The 20,468-nt window shown below is 40.0% G+C and overlaps 1 protein-coding gene across 2 annotated transcripts in view; it reads right to left on the bottom strand.

Moving 5' to 3' along the window:
- Positions 1-20,468, bottom strand: part of ZFAT (zinc finger and AT-hook domain containing) — a 188,457-nt gene that overhangs the window by 94,512 nt on the left and 73,477 nt on the right. For both annotated transcript variants that reach the window (XR_012644333.1, XM_074986624.1), the window contains exons 4-5: positions 14,352-14,525; positions 748-901 (exon numbers count right to left, since the gene is read on the bottom strand). Coding sequence is in view for 1 of the 2 variants with exons in the window: in XM_074986624.1 (XP_074842725.1) it covers positions 748-901; positions 14,352-14,525 (328 nt within the window). In the remaining variant the exon portion in view is untranslated. The remainder of the gene's footprint in view (positions 1-747; positions 902-14,351; positions 14,526-20,468) is intronic.

Here is a 20,468-nt window from a genome sequence, read left to right as displayed (position 1 = left end):
AGACAAACAACCAGAATACAGTTATATTTAGAATACTGATACATTTTTGCGTAATTTATCACAGCACCCTGGCTGTGTATTATGGACTAAGGACATGTACAACTCTTCATTTTATGGATGAGAAGAAATGCTAATTTTTTAATTAATAAATATGCCACTCACTCCCCATTCTCCGTACACACAGACTCATATAAAATAAGTGCCATGCTTCCTACATTTAATTTTTTAAAATTCTTGTATCTATTTTTTAAATTGAGGAGTAACCCACTCTAAAATTCAAGTCTCCAACATTATTTTACTGAACTATTACTATCAGGAAACTTAAGTGGGAAACAATGTAAAAGCAGTTGCAGAAATTTAGTTAAAGGTTCTGTCTCAGCATTTGTGGAAATATGACATTAGGGAGACTCAGTTTTGGTAGAGGTTAACAGCTGAAGCAGATGTCAGTTGACTCATAAGACAACCACAGTTGCTGAAGAATAAGATATTAAACCATTTAAATATCACGAAAGAAAGGGGTAAATTCCAATAGACCAAGTTACTATTTTTAGGTTATTATGATTCTCTATTTATTTTTGTCTTCTTATATTGTTCTCTCTCAATATTAGAGAGACTCTAATGGTCTGTTAGTGCCTGCTTAAATAAGAAAGCCAAATAAGGGAATTTTATGTACTTGAAGCTGGATAGGGAAACATTTCACTCCTAAGTTTAGCACGCACACAAAGCCCAGTGCTACTTTAAAATTACCTGCTTGATTTCATTGGCTGCTCATATGGTGTTTGTTGAATGGCATATTCTTGATACCCCCTTCGTTGAGCTGTGTCTGGAACAGCTGGTTCTGGATTTGTTGCTGATTCAGTTTCTGGGGGAGCAGCCTCAACTGGAACAATTTTTGTAGCTCCTAAAATTAAAAAAACAAAACAAAACACAATACTTTTTAGAATAGTCATATTAAAATGTGTGTTCCCTGTGACTATTACTCTACGTTACTTTGGTTTGTTCTACAGAACTAACCTGTACATTCCCCATACTAGTTGTTCCAAGATGGGGTAGGGCTGGACACCAAAATTAAAAGCTCTGAACCTGTGTCTCTTGTGCTCTGTTAAGCTCCTTCCAGGTAACAATCCAATTAAAATGCAGAGGGGACAAAAGCTGGACCAGGAATGAGGGAAAGGACAGAAAGAAGCGTCTTGGAATGGCTAAGCTAGATCAGCAATGGAAGCTAGTGAGAAAAATTGTCATAATCTATTTTTTCCAAAGGACTCCTATCACATTTAATGCACAGAATGGACCTGCTCTGCGACTGAATCAAGACTGAATAATAAAGGAGGTTGTTGTCTGTATGACCCTTGCCCCATTTCTTGCACACGTTGGAAGCTCTGTAGTAAATAAAACAGGAGACTGCATGAAGAGATCTCTTTGCCTCAGTTCCCCAGAGGTAAATTGGGACAATAGCACATCCTCACTTCACAGGAATATTGGGAAGACAAATAAATATGAAGAACTCAGACACAGTAGGAATGAGCACCACAGAAAAGCCCATGAAGAATTTAATAATTCTGTCTTGAGAAGGTGTGAATAGTGAGCAATAAGTAAGGCATGGGGCCACATGTTGAATAATAAGGAGAAAATAAAACCGTGAATAGCTACTGTTCAGTGAGTCCTGTCCATCCTGTGCAGTGAGTAAGGTAGTGGTCCTTCGAAAAAAGTAGCATAGGATCACAATAAAAGACTGTATCCTACCACACATATGCACAAAAGGGACAAAATAAAGTTACCTTTGCAACCTTAATTCTGGAATTTAACTAACTTTTGAGTCTCGACTTTGTCAACTTAATATTGTTAATGTTTTCCTGTGTTAAACAGCTTAGCTGAAGCAAGTCACTTCATGCAAAATTGGCTACAGTTAAATATGCAAGATATTTTGTTATCAGTTGGTCATGTTTGAATTTACAACATTATAAACAGAGGAAAGACAGTAGATTGTTTCTTTTTGTGCCAAAACAAAAAAAACATGCATGAAATGAAACACACAGATGTTTGGGAATTACAGTAAAGAGGAGAGAACAAAATTAAAAGGTAAGTCACTTGATTGATGATGATGATTAATCCTTTGGGTTCCTAGTGGAGCATAGGGCCTCCACAGTCAGTCTTCATCTCTTGCAATCCTTGGCTATTGTCTTGATTTGATCCCATGTTAAGCCAGCTGCTTTTACTTCATCCAGGAAACTTTGCTGCCATGTTTATTTGGGACATCCTCTTTTCTTCTTTCCCGTTGGATTCCATTTAACGCTTGTGAAACATTTCTCATAGTCCTTATGCAGGATATGACCTGCCCATCACCATTTTCTCTTCTTGATCTGAACCTCTATTGTCTCCTGGTTTGTTTTGGTCCACAAGGTTTCGTTTGGCATTCTATTGTACCATTTTAGCTCGAAAATATGTCTAAGGCATTTATTAACAAACGTCTGAATTTTCTTAATGGTGCTCTGGACAACACAACACATCTCTGAGCCATACAGCAGCACTTATTTCACTTCCAATGTGAAATACACAGTTTAGTTCTTGCTGAAATGGTTCTTGCACATCAGACTGGTCATAATATGGCAAAGGTTTGTTGCACCTTTTCTATTCTCACACTGATGTCCTCTTTAGTGCCCCAATCTTGCTGATAACACTCCCCAAGTACACAAATTGGTCAACATTTGCACTGCTTTTCCTTAGATTGTAACTTTGCTCTCCTGTCTATTATTAATGTGTATCAACTTGGTCTTCTCTTGACTGATCTCGAAGCTTACTTTCTCAGCTGCTTCCTGTAGGGCATCTGTCTTCTGTTGCATAGGCTCTAATTTGTATATAAGCTGGGCAAAGTCATCTGCAAACTCTAGATCTTCAAGTTTTCTAGTTTGGGTCCATTGGAGTCACCTTCCTGAGTCAGCATATGCTGTTTTTGTGACCCAGTCTAGGACTATCAGGAAGAGTAATGGAGAAAGAAGGCAGCCTTGGCATACACCTGCTGTGACCTGGAATTTTTCCAACAATTTTCCATCATGGATGACTTGGCAGGAATATTCTTCATACAGTTTTTTGATGATGGCCACCAGTTTGCCTGCAACTCCGTAATGTTGCATGATGGTCCAGATGGACTGCCAGTCCACACTGTCAAAGGCTTTCATGAAGACTATGAAGTGGATGTAGAGTGATGCTTGCCATTCCATGCATTGTTCTACGATGATGCAAAGTGTTACTATCTACTCTGTGCAAGATCGTTCCCACCTAAAATCTGCCTGTTCTTCTTGTAGTTTGAGGTCCATGGCATCTTTCAATCATTCCAGGATTAGTCTGCAAGTACTTTTCTTGGAATGGACAGGAGGGTGATCCTCCTACATTTTTCACACAGTGACAGATCTCTGACTTAGGGAGTTTCACTAGTAGCCCTTTTCTTCAGTCCTTTGGAATCTCCTCTGTTGTCCATACCAGATATAGCAAATGGTGTAGCTGGTCTACTATATAGTAGCTCCTCCTCCTTTTAGTACTTCATGTGGAATATTATCATGTCCTACTTCCTTGTCATTCTTTAGGTTCCTTATTGCCTTGCAGACTTCCTCTTCTGTAACTAATCCAGTGTTGCTGTACAGGGGTCTTCCTAGGGGTCCTTCTCCAGCAATTTCTTCACATCTGGATGATGCAGCTTGTTTCCAGCTATTTGTTTTTGCTTGATTGACTTGCTGTTTGAGTGCCTTCCGTTCTTCGATCTTTCTCCAGGTCTGATCTGTGATCCATTCCTTCCATTTAGTGGGAGGTCGCCCTAACACCACATTGCATGTTTCTACTACAGCTTCCTTTATTGAGCTCCAGACTTCCTCCACAGTTTGTTCTGCTCCTTCCTTGCTCTGGGGTGCCCCAAAGAGGTTTCTCAAGATAATCTGGAAGACTTCTTTCATTTCTTGTATCCTCATCTTCCCCACATCGAATCTGGTTCTTGTGCTGGAATTTCGTTTTCTTGCCGCAAGTTTCATTTTGAGTTTAGCAAGTACTAAGCTGTGGTCTGATCCGACATCTGCTCCATGCCTAGCATGCACATCTTCCAGGGATTTTTGCAAAGTGGTTGATTTGGTTTTGTGTACAATTGTCAGGTGATAGCCAAGCTGCTTTATGGCAACTTTTGTGTGGAAAAAGTGTGCCTTCAATTACAAGTTCATTAAAGGCACACATGCCCGCAAAGAGTTTGCCATTTTCAAACATCAAGCTGTGACCATGTGTTCCCATTTCTTTCTACCTCCCAGTGTTGTCACTGCCTACCTTGGCATTCATGTCTCCCATCAGGATCAGTATTACACGTCTAGGTGTCTTGTCTAGTACTGACTGCAGCTGTGTATAAAATTATTCTCTCTCTTCCTCTTCTACTGCATTAGTTGGAGAATAGCACATTATGATGGTGACCTTCTGGAACTGGGACTCAAATCTGGCTCTAACCAGATGCTCTGATATCGACTCCCACTTTATCAGACTTCTGTCGGCTTCGTTAGACAACAGAAAACAGAAGAGCTACCCCTGCTTCATGGATGTCAGCTTCCTATCTTTTGGCCACCTTTTCAGCGCCCAATGGGATTGCTACCTTGACATGGTAGGAGGCTTGCGTGTCTCAGGGCTATGCCAGCAGTAGCCTAGTTCTCTTGGTAGGATGCTTGCATGCCTCATAGCTATGTCAGCAGTAGCCTAGTGCTGCTGTTAGGGTCACCCAAGATGGACAGGACGATGGGTAGAGACCAGAAAAAAAAGTGATTCCCTGGTTCTCCAGGTTGGGGTCAGGTGATGGGCTAACAACTCATCCCTGTAAAATAAATAACATGTTGCAGAAACCTCTACATCGTTCAAAATCAAAATTACCTCAGTCCAGAGAAGACCAAAGGCTCCTCATTTAAGATTTATGACGTACAACAGTCATACCCACAAGGATGTGGTCATACCAATGACCCTTAGTTGACCCCCCGATGCCCCTAGAGAACAAACTGCTTTTGCATAAGAAATGCATGATGATTGGCACATGGAATGTAAGAATGCTGAGAGAACAAGAGAGATGCACACAAGTGTCAAAAGAAATGCAAGCATACAAATTCTCCATCCTAGGTAATTGTGAACCCAGATGGAACACCTTTGGGGAGGCTAGTCTGGAGTCAGAAGACCTTATTATATTCAGGAAAAGTCATATAGGACAGTTTAAATAAAGTAATCAGAATTATTTTTGTAACTTTCATAGTATTACTTTAGACAGACAGAGACAAGAAACAAAATTATGCATACGAACAAAGTTCACCAAGCAACAAAATTAAGGTAATTATCTTTCCAGCCCTCAACCAGACAGTTTTAAAGACATTCTTCTTTGCAAAAAGTAAGCAATGCATTTAAAAATGGAACTTAATAGAAAAATAAAGTGTAAAGTTGGAAACCTAGCCAGCAGGCAAATAACTAGGACTGGTGAAAAAATTTCCACCAAAACTTTTTTGAGGGACAGAGAGTTGGGATTATTTGTTTGTTTTTGCAATGTTTGCTTTTCACAAGAAAATGTTTGTTTTTAATTGAAGAAAAAAACTTCCCAATATGAAAAACAGATGGATTTCAAAATCCCTAAGTGTATGAATTCAGGTTCTTCATGCCCATATGTAGAGTCTTCCATGGGTATATAATTTGGGTGAGGATGCCCATGAGTGTACAGCAGATATCTGCAGACTTGCAGCACTATACCTCTATGTTCTATGGGCCAGGCTTCCCAGCAGGCCTACATGTTTCATGATGCATTGTGGCTAGGAACTCCTATGATGCACTCAGGTTGCTCATGAAACAGAGAGATAGTAACTAATCATGACAGGAGTTAGCCAGCGAGCCTAGTGCACAGAAAAGAAATAAACATTTTCTAGCCAGCTCTGCAACTAATACCTGCAATGCACACCACATTTAGAAAATAGTAGCAGTCAAAGGTCCTGAGAAGAAGAAAAGCCCAATTTTGCCATACAGGGTAAGTTCCCAGCAGAGAGAATCCTTGCCCAGGTTAACAGGATATCTGTATTTCTGACCCCCTTTTCATCTCAAGTGCAACCCACTCAAGTCTCATGCATGAGAGGAAATGTAGGATACCCTCACTTCCAGACATGGGTTTGAGCTGACATTCCCTGGTACTATCCATGACTACCTCATCAGATTTGATGTGGGTTCAGACCCTACAGTTCTGATACTTGGGAAGCAGTGCTCAGTGGTTAATATGGTGCTTAAATAATGAAGAAGCCACCATCTGCTACCACAGCTGTGCCAGACATCTCACAGACCAAGTACAACACAGGTATGGGCACTAAAGCTGGATGTGTGCCCAAATGAAATGGTGGTGTCTTATCCAAACGGGTTCGTTGAAACTAGAGTCTCCCCCCACAACACACTTTTTTTTTTTTTAATTTCTCTATTAAGTACTGGGATTTGGAGCAGTGAAATTTCCCCAGGAAGTAGAGCAAAGAGATAAGCCTTTAAAACTGAGGCTGAGTTAGTTGGAGGGAGAGAGGAAAATTAGGACAAGTGAGAGGTCCAATGAACAAACTTTGCTAGCAGGGGGACTGCAGGGCCAGCAAAGGTCAAAGGAAGCTGGCTGGACTTGGCTGAGAGACTGACATATGCTCCATGATTCAGAGGATAACCATGAACTGCAGGGGGATGATCCCGAACAGCCTAAAATAGTCTGACCTAAGCCCAGAGAATGTTCTAGAATGGTGAAGAAATTGAGGCAGGGATAGTATGTAGGTGTGTGTTAGTGAGGAGCAGAAAGGGAGTGGTGGGAAATGGACCCAGTCTGTTCCTCAGCCCATATGGCTTTCTGTAGCTTCCACTGTCTGGGACCAGCAAACCACAGCCACCAGCAACTGAATAATTCTGTGACTTCCAACGTTACAGGCACACACAACATCGGGACAAGACAGTGGCTTTCCCTGAAGAGTTGAGAGCCAATATTTACCAACCCTGGTGTATTTAAAAATGAGGAGTCAACAGAAACACACAAAAGTTTTAGTAGATGTATATCAATGGAATGTGATGAAAAACCTTTTTATAATAACTGAATAGGTATTCATATACCTTCCAAATTACAGCCAATGTTTTAAAGATTCATTTACTGATTTTAAATTCTCATATTCTAATGTACCAATTTAAAACGTCTTAAAATCCTTCAAGGTCTCAATCAGTCTCCAATTCACAAAACAGTTCATTAACCTCGGTTTCAGTCACAGCTGCTCCTGCAATTTCAATAATGTCATCTTCAGACTCAGATTCCGTATAAGCCTCCATAGCATCATCAACAAATATGTTGTCATCTGACCTTGGCATTTTTGACCCTCTGGGCAACTAGATTGATTTCAGGCTTCAGATTCCTGCCTTGTCACCTTTGCCATGCCTGAACACATCCAGTCAGACAACATTTTGTGTAACCTGCCTTTAAACTGTTTGTTGTGGCAGACATCAAGTGGCTGTAGAACAGATGTTAAGCCTGCAGGCATTATAGCCAAAGTATTTTTTTGACGTTTCACCTCATCTGTCTTGTACCTGCTGAATGTGTTCCAAATGAGCATAGCAAGTTTCTTGAGAAGTGGCCCTTGTCTGTTATTCCACACTTTTTTAATCCATTCACTAATCCCACTTTCATTCATCCTTCCATCCTTTTTCATGAGCATGTACAACGACATCTGCATGAAATTTCATGTTTTTTTTATGAAAGGTTTTTCTTTTAAAAATAACAACAGAAGGGAGCTTTGATCCATTGGCAAAACATGATAAAACCACTGTAATTTTTTTTAAATGGCCAGTGGTTTTAATTAAAACTGTTTTTTCCACCAAAGCCAGTTTCCATTCTGTTGCTGGGCAGATCAAAACTATTTCATCCATATGTCCTATTTGTGACAGCTCTAAAGCATATTCCTTTCTGTTTTTATAGCAAGACTTTGGAAAGATTCAATGAGTCCTTCACCTCTGCCTCTGTCCAAGAGGGGGCCCTCTTCTTGGGGTCCTGGCTGGGCTCCTGAGAGCCTTCCATTCCTCTGAGGGGGGCCCCTCAGCAATGCAGTGAGTCATAATCGCTTGCTCTGGGGGCATTGGGGTGGCTTTTGCAAGCGGAGCATCGGGAGGAGGCATGCAGCTGGAGTCTTGTGCTTTTCCTACATCCAGCACCATTTCAGCGTCCTGACAGGGAGGTTTCTGGGTCATGCGGATTTAGATGTGGCCGGATGCAGAGACCATATAGAGCTCTGCTGGTGCTGTTAGGGACATCTCTGTGCTCCAACAGGTCAGCACCATAGAGAGCTGCTCTTTTAAAAGAGCAGCCTGCAGAACATCTACACACATTTTCTTTCAAAAGAGTGTTTTGAAAGCTGGTATTTTTCCTGAAATGGGAATGGAAGAGTGACTTTGAAATGCAGGCTGCGTTCTTTTGAAAGTCCTTTTAAAGACTGAATTTTGTGCATAGACGGTCTGCGAGATCTTTTGAAAGAAGCCCTCCTTTAAAAAAGTATTTCTAAAGGACTCGCTAACGTCGACATGGCCAATTTGTCTTGCTTCTTGGCATGTCTTAGTGTTGTTTCATTTGTTTGCCATTCTCTTATCTGCTTCTCAGTAAAACAGAATTCATGAGCAGCAGTGCAACTCATTCTTGCTTCTGCATATTCAAGCATTTTAAGTCTGAATGCTATATCATCAACTGACCATTTTCTTTTGATTTAACCATTGTTCATTTTAAACACTAGTATGAAAATCTTAGAAAATAATTCAGTTATAGATTTTGTTAAGACTTTACCTAGGAACATCGTCTGCTTTATTAGTATCAAGTTATTAATCTTTCTTCATTTTAAAGCAGCTTTATAGACTGGCATGTCTATGGCAATAACAGGCTATTTACATTTTATTATGGATTCCATAGATTTTGCGCACTATATTTTCCGATTGGCTTGAGACTAAGGAGGTCCAGTGGTTGACATGCATGAAGAGATCAAATTACATAATAGCAGACTGACACCAATGACACAGCACTATCATTCATTATATTTTTCTGATTGTCTTGTAAGGTCTAACTTTTTGTGAAACGGGTGGGCCAAATTTCTGGCAAATCTGCAGCAGTTGTCTTTTAGCATTCTTCTTAAACCTATCTACTTCATTAAACATAGCCTTTGCAACGTTAAATGTCTGCAGTATTGATATCAATAGATTAATTTTACAATCAATATAAATACCTTACATGCTATAAAAATACCTGTAATTATAACCTTGTCTTGTAGATGAACAATACCACAAAAAACAAACAGCTACCCCTCGGAAAATTGAATTTTAGGGAAACACATGTTTTAAAGTGATTTGTTTACGTGGGCATAAATTACTTTATTTATATTAATATCCTGTGCTTCTTTTATCTCAATCGTAAAATAGCAAATGCACAATTTAATTAAAAATCAAAATTTAGTGCTTTTTAAAAAGAAACTAAAACAGGGGTCAGGAAACTTTGGTTCCCAGCATGTCAGGGTAAACTGCAGTGGTGCCCAAGTATTTTGTTTACCTGGAGTGTTGGAAGCCACAGATCCTCTTTATTCCCAATGGCTGAAATTTGCTGCCCTCAGGTCCTATGAGCTAGATCAGTTCCCAGGTTCCCAACCTTTTCACTAGTATGGACACCCAATCACCCCACCCCAAACTTTTCACAGAACCCCAGCAAAGCCAATTTTCACCATTATGTACACTTCACTAAATGAGAAAGAAATGTAAATAATTAACATTTAGACATTCCGCTTGTGAATTCATCACTCTGCTCATCGGTTGCATTCATTATCATCAACAATGGGCTCAGCACCCATTGGTGTCAGATACCTCACTCACTATTTCCTTCCATATTTCCATGTCCAGTGTAGAGTGGCTTAGTTTCTGTAGACTAGCTCCATATGGCTAACGGTTGTATGCTTCTAACTCTCGTGATCATTTCGTCACACAAAGGCATCACAACATAGATTTCTGTGCAGCAATTAATAACATTATTGGAAGATATTTAATTTAAAATAATTGAGTGTAACTTTGTGATTTATTTAAAACATTTTCTATGATCATTTTTATCTTTTTTTTTCATGGACCCCTTGCAATATCCTCATGGACCCCCATGTGTGCACAAACCCCAGGTTGGGAACCACTGATCTAGATCAATAAATTCATATAGAAAAGTTTTATAACCAGATATTCAGTAACTTCTCCACTTTGACCAGTTCACATAAGTCTTAGATTATTATATAGTAGTTTCATATTTGCTATATCCAAATGCCAAGCATCATATGGTCAAAGAAGAAAAGCAACATATGAAGGACAGCAGAGTAAGAGACAACAAAATATATTTTAGATAGGTTTGCCATTTAAGAAAAATATGGCATACATAAAAGTAATTTCAACATTCCTGTCTCTCAGCTGAACCATTACATGTTGGCTAATTTCTTGCAGATACTGAGCAGATGCTGGCTAACTGTATAAATCAATTTAGTATCATGGTGTCAAATATATACAAAATTTAATTTTCTTCATAGGGCTAGTAGAGCTATATCCTCTGTTTCAATCTCAAAATGGATTTTAAATTCTTATATTTTATTTATCCCTTTCCTTCTTGCCAATCAGTGTCACCACGTTGACTGAGAATAGTCTAACAAAATAACAACTGTGTCCTGGTCTCTAAAGGTGACAAGATTTGACATCATCCTGATTATCTCACAAAGAATTGCACAGGCATCCTTCACCTGAAGTGGCTCAGCTGCAGCTCAGTCATGTTTTGTGATTTCAAACAGACTGTTACGGTTAGTCGAATTAGAATAAGGAGACACTCTTTGAGGCCCGGTCTACACTAAAGAATTAGGGTGACTCAGATACATCAGTCAGGGGTGTGAAAAATCCACATTCCAGAGAAATGCATTAGGCAAGTCTAATCCCAGCGTAGAAAGCACAGGTCAATGGAATGTTTTCATGTCTCAAAAGAGGTACAATTATCTATGTCAACAGGAGAACCATTCCCACAAGAGCAAGTAGTGTCTACATGCAACACAGCTGTACAGCTGCAGCTGTGCCACTGTGACATTTCAAGTGTAGAAAAGCCCTGAATACACATTTCTCAAAACTGCAATTGAAACCTATTAATTCTTGAATTTTCATTTGTCTAATTGATAGAAAGCTTATATGGTATACTCAGCAAAGGCTTTATAACGCAGCACACTACAGAAAAAGAGATCTCTTTGCAAAGGTCTCATCTCAGATGACAGGTGGCTACAGAGTGCTGATGCCTGATGAGAATACTGCAGAGTAACAGCATGTTAACAGTCTTGAACTTCTTGTACAGTGTATCTCAATCAGGGCTATGTATACCCCTGGGGATACTCAGGAGGTCTTCCACGGGGTATATCAACTCATCTGATCAGTTTTTCCCAACCTGGGGGTTGCAGACCCCAGATACGTGATGGGACAAGATTATAGGGGGCTTGAAAGTACAGAACCTTGCATTGGGGGACAGAAAGTAGGGCAAATGCCTGAGGTTCCAAGCCACAGGAGTCCTGCAAGCCATGTTACATGCTTGAGCTCTGCTGCCTCGGGTTCAGGCTTTAGACAAGGCTCACAAGTGAAAATAGGCTCAAGTATCATGCTGCCATGCAAGTATATACTTATATTCCAATCAATTTATATTATAATTATATGGTAGAAATGAGAAAGTGAGCACGTTTGTAATAGTGTGCTGTGACACATTTGTAATGTATATCCGCAGCATCCAATATGCTCCGTGTTCACCACATGTGGCAAACCGGGCAGCAGAGTGTGGTGAAATGCAGCTCAGAAGCTCAGGAGAGCTGCACATGTGAGGTGCCCCTCCGGCATGGTGGGATAAGCACGTAGTAGCAGCGGCAGCTCCTCTGGCCCTGGCAGGCTCCAGTCGTGGGGCAGCTCACGCAGCTGCAGTGAGTAATCTGGGGCCGGGTGGGGCGGGGCATGCCTGGCTGGACAGGATGGCAGTGCCTGGAAGGAGGAGGGGGTGTACCGGTTGGCTGGAAGTGGGGGGCAACACCTGGCTATGGGGCTTGTGGCGATCCATTAAATTTCGCTTGGACACCACTGATTTATACGTCTGATACTGTAAGCAAGCATGTAGTTTTTAAGTGAGGTGAAACTTGGGGCACACACAACAAATCAGACTCCTGAAAGAAGTAGAGAAGTCTGGAAAGGTTGAGAGACACTGATCGACTATAGTCAGAAGGAAAAAAATATCTTCCAAAAGTCTGAACCAATGAACTACTTTTCACTAAAGCTGTGCAGGAAACTAAAGGAAAGGCTTTAAAAAAACATATCTTTATGATATTGCACACACAAAAGCATTTATGAGAAAAGGCCTAAGAATTTCCAGTGACATCGAAATAATCAAAATCGCTCAAAAACAAACCAATGACGAATATGGAAAGAAAGCCTATGAATGTAATGCACTGCAAGAAAAATAAAGAAAAACAATTTTGTCAAACAAAACGTTTTTCTTGTGAAACTTACAGATGTAATGCCTTTTTAATACCTGCCCAAACTCCCAAATGCTGACAACAGGAGTCCCACCGCCCCAGGGTGATAGCAATTTCTAAGTTAAATTAAGCCACTTACAATCTTGGGATCTAGCTCTGAAATGTTTGAGACACACTTGAGAGTTCTGTCATGAGATCAGGGGTATAGCTTAATAATGAGTGAGGATTACAAGCAAGGAAAATAATCCATAATTGCATCCAGTGGTAGTGATTCTATTTTCATTACATATATTATGGCTGCAAACTTCAGTTGATGCAGATGCTAATTCTTATTCATGCAAATGATGCCTTCAAATCTATCTGAAGAAGAGAAATTAGAGTAAGGGAAATATACTTTAAAAGACAGAAGTAAGGATATGCAATGCAGAAGGAAAGGAAAGAGGGACAGAAAGCGAAATGATAAGAAAACCAAGGGAGACTGTTACTTTTTTAAAAAATTAATAATCTTTAATGTCCAATTTTTACAATAAATAAGAAGGCGAATGGTTGTTACACGTATACAAGATCCTTAGAAAGATACCTAAAGTTTTAACATAACTTGCTTCAATTTACCAGAGACATTTGTGTATAATATGCCCTATGAGCTCAATACATTGAAACGAGTTATGGTAATATATAATTTTCACTTCTCTTTTCCTCCGCAGTCTGGCTAATTTTTCATACTTTTTTTCTTGTTTAAAATATTGCACATCGCATGCTTTAAAAAACCAGCAGTCAGACTTCAAAATACAAATTTAACTTAAAAAAATAAATTATAAGGTTCTGTTTTATTTGATTCTGCTTCTTTAAGATAAATGCACGTTCCCTTTCCAGGGTCATCTCTGAAAACACAAAGCCTAAAAATTATTTAAACAACAACTATCACCACCAGCTGAAATTCTCACAAAAATCACTTGACTATAATATCTGGGTCTAAATGATAAATATTTTATACTTGTAATAAAATCTCAATTTAGCAACACCATACCTTCCCTTCCGAGCCATCCTTATCCCAAGATATTGACTATCAAACTGCCCTTGCAAACCAACACCCAACAAAAAGGGACTAAACAGACAAATTCCCTGGTCTGGCTTTAACGAGTCAATAATTAACATATGTAAAGAAGTCTGAAATCCTGTGACACTACAGAAGTGCAAAGGACTTTGCACACAGCCATAAAGTACTCAAGTAAATATCAATTCAAGTACTTGATTTACAGAAACATACTTGTTTTTGCACTCCTTATTTGTACACTCAAATACTGCATGTGCACATTGTATGCATAAATGTCCAGTTAGATACCTATTTAACGTTTGTGCTTGCAAATACCATATTTGCACACATATTTGAGGTAGATGTACTCAAAATCAAGGTTCTAAAAATATGATGCTTCAATTGTATGAAGAAGAATGGTTTTCTACTCTATTGATTTATCATTCATATGTTCAGCTCCTTTTAGTATTCCTCACATAATTGTATTACTCTGTATAAACTCAGCTATTTTTTATTAAATCCCCAAATGTTCTTTCACACCTTTACATCAGCCCTCTAAAGAAATCTGAGGACAGCTTTGAATCTTACGTAACTGCCCCATGAGGCATGAACCTTTATAAAGTGATGGCCAACAGATATTACATAGTGCTGATGTTCAGATTGCAAATATTCTACACATTAATTTCATTCCAATTACTTTATTTTATATTTTTGTGAGCATTAAATAATACCCATGAACTGAAAATCAATCAGATTATAAAATGAGTAATTTCAGTTACCTGGAATAACATCATGTGCTTTCAAAACCACTGTTATTATTGGATTTTTAGCTCCTGAAATCTGGTCGCCTTCCTTTGCTGATAGAGCTTTCTCAGTTTTCTGTGTCCGTGGCCTCTTTGGAGGTTTTTCCCGTTCATCTTCCTTCCTGTCAAGGTCAACGTCAGAATCATTACCTAAAGAGCAAACATCAAAAAGAACATAACTATGTACAAGTGAAAAGTTTTTACATATTTGCTTACACCATAGAAAGAGTGAGGGAATATTTAATGCCTTTGTAGAAGAAAAAACATTATTGGTCAAAATGGGGCAATACTGCACCAGTCCACTGGATGTTATTTTTCTAATGCATGAACCAATTGTAATGCAGAAAAATAGGCAGTAGAACAAAACATCGAGGCTGTGTCTACACTTGGTCCCAACTTCAAAGGGAGCATGGTAAGTAGGGCACTGGGAGATTATTAATGAAGTGCTGCAGTGCATATGCAGCACTTCATTAAGCTAATTCTCCCCAGCGGCAACTTCGAAGTGTTAAACTTCGAAATGCTGGCATGCTTGTAGCTGCGGCTAACCTCCTGGTACTTCGAAGTGCCCAGGCTGCTTCGAAGTCTCTTTACAACTCATTAATAATCTTTGAAGTTGGGAGCTAGTGTAGACACAGCCTAAGAGGGTAGGGTAATGAATATATGCATTACAGAAAGTAGATTTGAAAATGAAAGGTGGCATTTTTAAAAGTATGTGAGAGATCTATCAGCAAAAGTCCCTATGAGAGTCATGTGTATTGTTAAAAAAAAAAAAATCACGTGGTACTTCTGAAAACCACACCAAAAGGTTTACGCAACTTGGTATGCTTTTTTCACTGGTACTGAAGCCCATTTTTCCCTTCCTGTGCATAGCTATCTTGACGACCTTTAGGTAATTTCTCTCGGGATCGACCCATTGTCCATCAAAGTCAAATCCTTATTTGATCAGATTCTTATTGCCCATAATAACTGTTCAGTCAGCAGCTAGTAGAAAAATGTCCTCATTCAGTTCTAACTTGTTCACTTGAGAAAATACATTGAAAGAATGGAAGAGCTGTATTAGTCACAAGGAAGATGGGTTCTTCAAGTATTTTTGATATGGGACCCAGATCACTCAATCAAATATTTACTCCACCCCATTCATTTAACAAAAAGATTTTACAGGAATTTTTTTAAAAAATGCATAAAGAAACAAAACACCATTACAACACATGAGATCACACAAGAATAATCAAGCTTCTCAGGCGATGTGGGTTACTTAAAGATTTATTTGTCAAAAAGCATTCAAAGAAGTGGATAGTCACATACAAAAATGGAAGAGATCAGTGTTCCCTGTAAGTTGAGCACTTGGGTGGCTACCCAGAAAAGATTCAACTACTGCCCAGCTGATCAGCAGAGTGCTCACAGACCCCAGCAGTGGGCAGCATGTGTTTCTGTTGGTCATGCACATCCACACATGCCTTGGTGCACATAACAAAACTTATTCTGGCCTTGATTTGAAAACAATTGGTACGAACATTGTAAGAGGCCCAAACAATTATTACTATTATTATTGTTATAATTATTCAAAGAAAATTAAACATTTAAAAGGACAAAGTTAAAAGTCTAGCTTCTGTATAGAAATTAATTATTTATTATTTATATTTCCGCAGCACATGGGCCAGGAACTCACCAAGGTAGATGCTATACAAACACAGCAAACATAATTATTACTTGCAGCAACTAAGCCTTCATTTTAAATGGTACTTTGTGAATTTTTGAAACATTTTTGTATGTAGTTATTTTCATTGGCCCTGTAGAGTCAGTTTTCTTTCAAACTTGCCACACAGCAATAGCAAGTGGGAAGGAAATAAAAAGCATGAAAACATGACTGTAAAACCACAAAAGTTCACAAGGTTACTCACCCAACAAGTAATACCTTAGATAACTTTAAGTGAAAGAAGTGGATTTTTAACTTGATTTTTTCAATAGAGTTAGATGTAGTTGGATTTTTTGGAGCGGGGAGGGGGACAGTCGTATGCTCATTTTGTCACAAGCAGCACAAGAATGATAGATCACATATTGCTCAGACAGGAGTTCACTTGTACATGGAGCCAAAAATTAACAAACTGTCCCTTGCTCTAGCACTGCTGCAGAGCCACTGCTGTTGCTAAGGTTAGGGTAAAAGGTATTTTTATTCCTAAACCTCTTGAGTCCAGAGAATTGTCTGAGCAAGCCTGAATAGGGCTGATATGCCCTCAAATCTTCAGGGGTCATTACAATTCATTTGAAAGACAAGGAACTTTCACCTCATGGGAGCTTTTACAGAGAGAATGTTGCTTGATTGGGTAATGTTCAGGAAAGGTGAGATACTTTTCACCAACTTTTCCATTTTTTGTGAAGTCTGATTAGTTCCTGTTGCATATGGTAATGTTTCACTACTGATTTAATCTGTCTGCTTTGGTTTTCAGGCTAGCCACCATTTTGGTTTCATTTTATCGAGCTAAATTAAATACATAAATCTTACCCTAAGGGAGTGAGGGCATAAGGCTCGATCCTGTTCACAGAAATGTTGAGCACAATTGCCAAATATCTAGCACTCCACTCCCTAGAGTCTGGGAAACAGGGAAAACAGAGGCTGCACCCAAGTAAAGGTTCATATCATATAGTAAGTGTATTCTCCTGCTCTCGTGAAGGCATTGTGCCTTTGTTCATGAGTTCTTGCTGAGACACTGCACTTCCAAATCACCCTCAATACCTGAATTTTGGACATACATGATTGAAGGAAAATGCTGATACCCCTGTTATGTAGGACCGTGATTCTGATAAGAGATCTGGCAGGAGAAAACAAAAAAGGTGTATTCAAAATATGTTTGAAATAGTAACAGAGAAATGTAGATAATCACAAACCAATTAACTACATTCTTTTAAGCAAATCCCTTTTCATCTTAATGCAACAAACAAGGAAATTCCCCTTTAAGTTTTGCATATCTGAAAACTGGAGGATTGAGCCAAAAGAAACCTGATGAAGTCAATAAGGACGAGGGCAGAGTCCTGTACTTGAGACAGAAGAATCCCAAGCATTGTTATAGGCTGGGGACTGACTGGCAAAGTAGCAGTGCAACAGAAAAGGACGTGGAGATTACAGTGGATGAGAGGTTGGATATGAGTCAACAGTGTGCCCTTGTAGCCAAGAAGTCTAATAGCACATGGGGGTGCATTTGGAGGAGCATTTCCAGCAGATCTAGAAAAGTTATTATTCTCCTTTTATCCACTCTGGTCAGGCCACAACTGGAGTACTGTGTCCAGTTCAGGGGCGCTCCGTACAGAGAGGAAGTAGATGCAGTGGAGAGGGTCCAATGCAGGGCAGCTACAATATTAGGGGCTGGAGCACATGACCTAGAAGAAGAGGGTGAGGGATTTGGGTTTATTTAGTTTGCAGAAGAGAAGAGAGGCAATTTGATAAGATGCCTTCAGCTTCCTGAAGGGGGCTCTAAAGAGGATGGAGAGAGGCTGTTCTCAGTACAGAAGTCCCTTGAGTTATGTGAGGGTTGCATTCCCACGCACCCTCGTGTAACTTGAATTTTGTGTAAGTTGGGGGGTGGCCTTTCCCCCCCCGATGAAACACACGTTCTGCAGCCAGGGAAGCAGCAGGAGCACCTGGAGCTCCTTTTGAAAGGTAAGTCCTTTGGTTGGGGGGTGACGGGTAGTGGGAGAGGATTAAGCCTGGTAGTGGGTTGGGGCCATGGGAGGGGGCACAGGAGTTAAGCCTGTAGTGGGTTAGGGCTGCAGGGTGGGGTAGGGGGGTGGAGATGATCTGGGTCCATGCAGCCCTGCAGGGGAAAGAGGTGGTACCGCATGGGTTGGGTGAGATGGAGCCATGTGTGGGCAGGTGGAATTGAGCCAGAGCTGGGCACAAGGAGGTGGAGTTGAGCCAGGGCCACATGGAGTGGGGGTGAACCAGGCCTGTGTGGGGCTGGGGAGAGCGGGATTTTGAGAAATCGTGCATTTCGAGGAATTACTATAGTGACGGATGGCAGAACAAGAAGCAATGGTCTCAAGTCACAGTGGGGGAAGTCTAGATTGGATATTAGGAAAAAAAAACTATTTCACCAGGAGGGTGGTGAAGCACTGGAATGCGTTACCTAGAGAGGTGGCAAAATCTCCATCCCTAAAGGTTTTTAAGTCCCAGGTTGGCAAAGTCCTGGCTGGGATGCTTTAGTTAAGGTTGATCCTGCTTTGGGAAGAGGACTGGACTCGATGATCTCCTGAGGTCTCTTCCAGCCTTTTCATTCTATGATCAAATATAGCTTACAGTAGTGCCACCAATCAGGTCAAGCCTTCAGAAAATGAAAGGAGAAAGGCAGAGGACAAAGGAGATCTGCACTTCAACAAATAGGAGAGGAAAAAGCAACATAGGGCTTTTCACCAGGAGATTTCTTGTGTCTTACTCTCCAGTACAAAGAACTTTTTTGTAAAAGCAACTTTCAGATCAAATTTCAAAAGGAAAATGCACTATAAAACTGAGGAGCAAACAACACTCTCTGCCTCTCCTTTGAGCTGAAGGAGATAAGAGAAACAGCCATGCAACTTCAGGGGAGAGGTTGTGACCTCCAAGTTTGTCAGTAAAGCTGTTGAAGTATCTGGCAAGATCTTCTCATTAACTCAATTCTACTTCGTTAAGTTCTAGTAGGAAGCATGGTATTTGGTAGGATATTTTCATTATATTTTTCTTATATTTCTTATTGTATTGAATACACTTACTCTCACTTAAAAGCCCCTGGGATTTTTGTTTTTGTTAAGAAACTTGCTTTACTGTTTAATCAAACCCAGTGTGCTTTAAATAATCTGTTTGGGTAGTTCCATTTAAGGTGGTAAGCTGTTGTGTGTCAAACCTTAAACTATGGCTACACTGTAGTTGCTATTGCGGGATACAAATATATCCCAAAATAGCCACTCTGCATCTAAATACCATGCTCAAAATAGCAGTAATACTATTTTGAGACTGGTATTCCAGTACCCCTGTTGTATGATGTGGACAGCATCAAGTTCAAAATAAGTTAACTCGAAATAAATTATGCAAATTGTGTTGCATAAATTGTGTAAGTTATTTTGAGTTATAGCTACAGTATAGCCATAGCCTTAGAATGATAACAGACCTAAAACACCTAGGCTGCCCATGGGAGGGCTGGTCATTGCAGAATATGCATTTGCAGGGGAGGGAATTTTCACACTATTTTTCTTCCTTGCCATCTGGTCATCTCAGTATGCCATTTAGACTCACTCACTTTTAAATAACATCACCATTTGAACAACATCCAAGTCTGTAAATTAATACAGTGTAATAGATTACTGCTGATTATGTTTGACCAGTTACATCTGGAACCACAATTTCACAGTCAAGATTCAGCCTGATTGGAAGGGACACCTCTGAAAATAAGAGGAAAATTTGAATTTGAAGGCAGAACAGTTGCCATAGGACTAAACGAAAAAACACATTCTAAAGCTATTATTGTTGTGCTCTATTCAAGCGCTACAACCAAAAGGTCAGACCATGGACCAGCCCCACACAGCTGCACTGCCATATGGGGAAATAACATCTACTAACTTGCTCTTCTACACAGCTTCCCTGCACCTCCATGGGAGACACAAGGGAAGAGCCAGGACTGGTCATCTATTTCCACCCGCTTCCAACTCTCCCATAGGAGCACTGAGAAGCACACATGGTTCCACCTTCCCCAAGGCACCCCACAGCACAACTTAGGGATAGATCAGTAGTTTGAGCATTGGCTAGCTAAACCTGGGGTTGTAAGTTCAATCCCTGAGGAGGCCATTTAGGGATTGGGGCAAAGAGACATCTGGGGTTGTGCTTGGTCCTTCCAAGATGGCAGAGGACTGGACTAGATAACCTCCTGAGGTCCCTTCCAGTTCTAGGAGATGTGTATCTCCTATTATATTACAAGCTGGTACATTGTGCTTTTAATTTTCCACATGCCCTGGTCATTAGTAGATTACTTTCCCCCAAAACAAGGGAAAGAAGCAATTCAGTCTCTCTGAGGCACAGAAGGAAATCAATGACAATGCAGAGGCAGCGGTGAGAACATGCGGGGAGTTGGG

This window comes from Carettochelys insculpta, chromosome 2 (assembly GCF_033958435.1).
Source record: "Carettochelys insculpta isolate YL-2023 chromosome 2, ASM3395843v1, whole genome shotgun sequence".
Classification (NCBI taxonomy): Eukaryota; Metazoa; Chordata; order Testudines; family Carettochelyidae; genus Carettochelys; species Carettochelys insculpta.
This window is presented reverse-complemented; position numbering and strand designations above follow the sequence as displayed.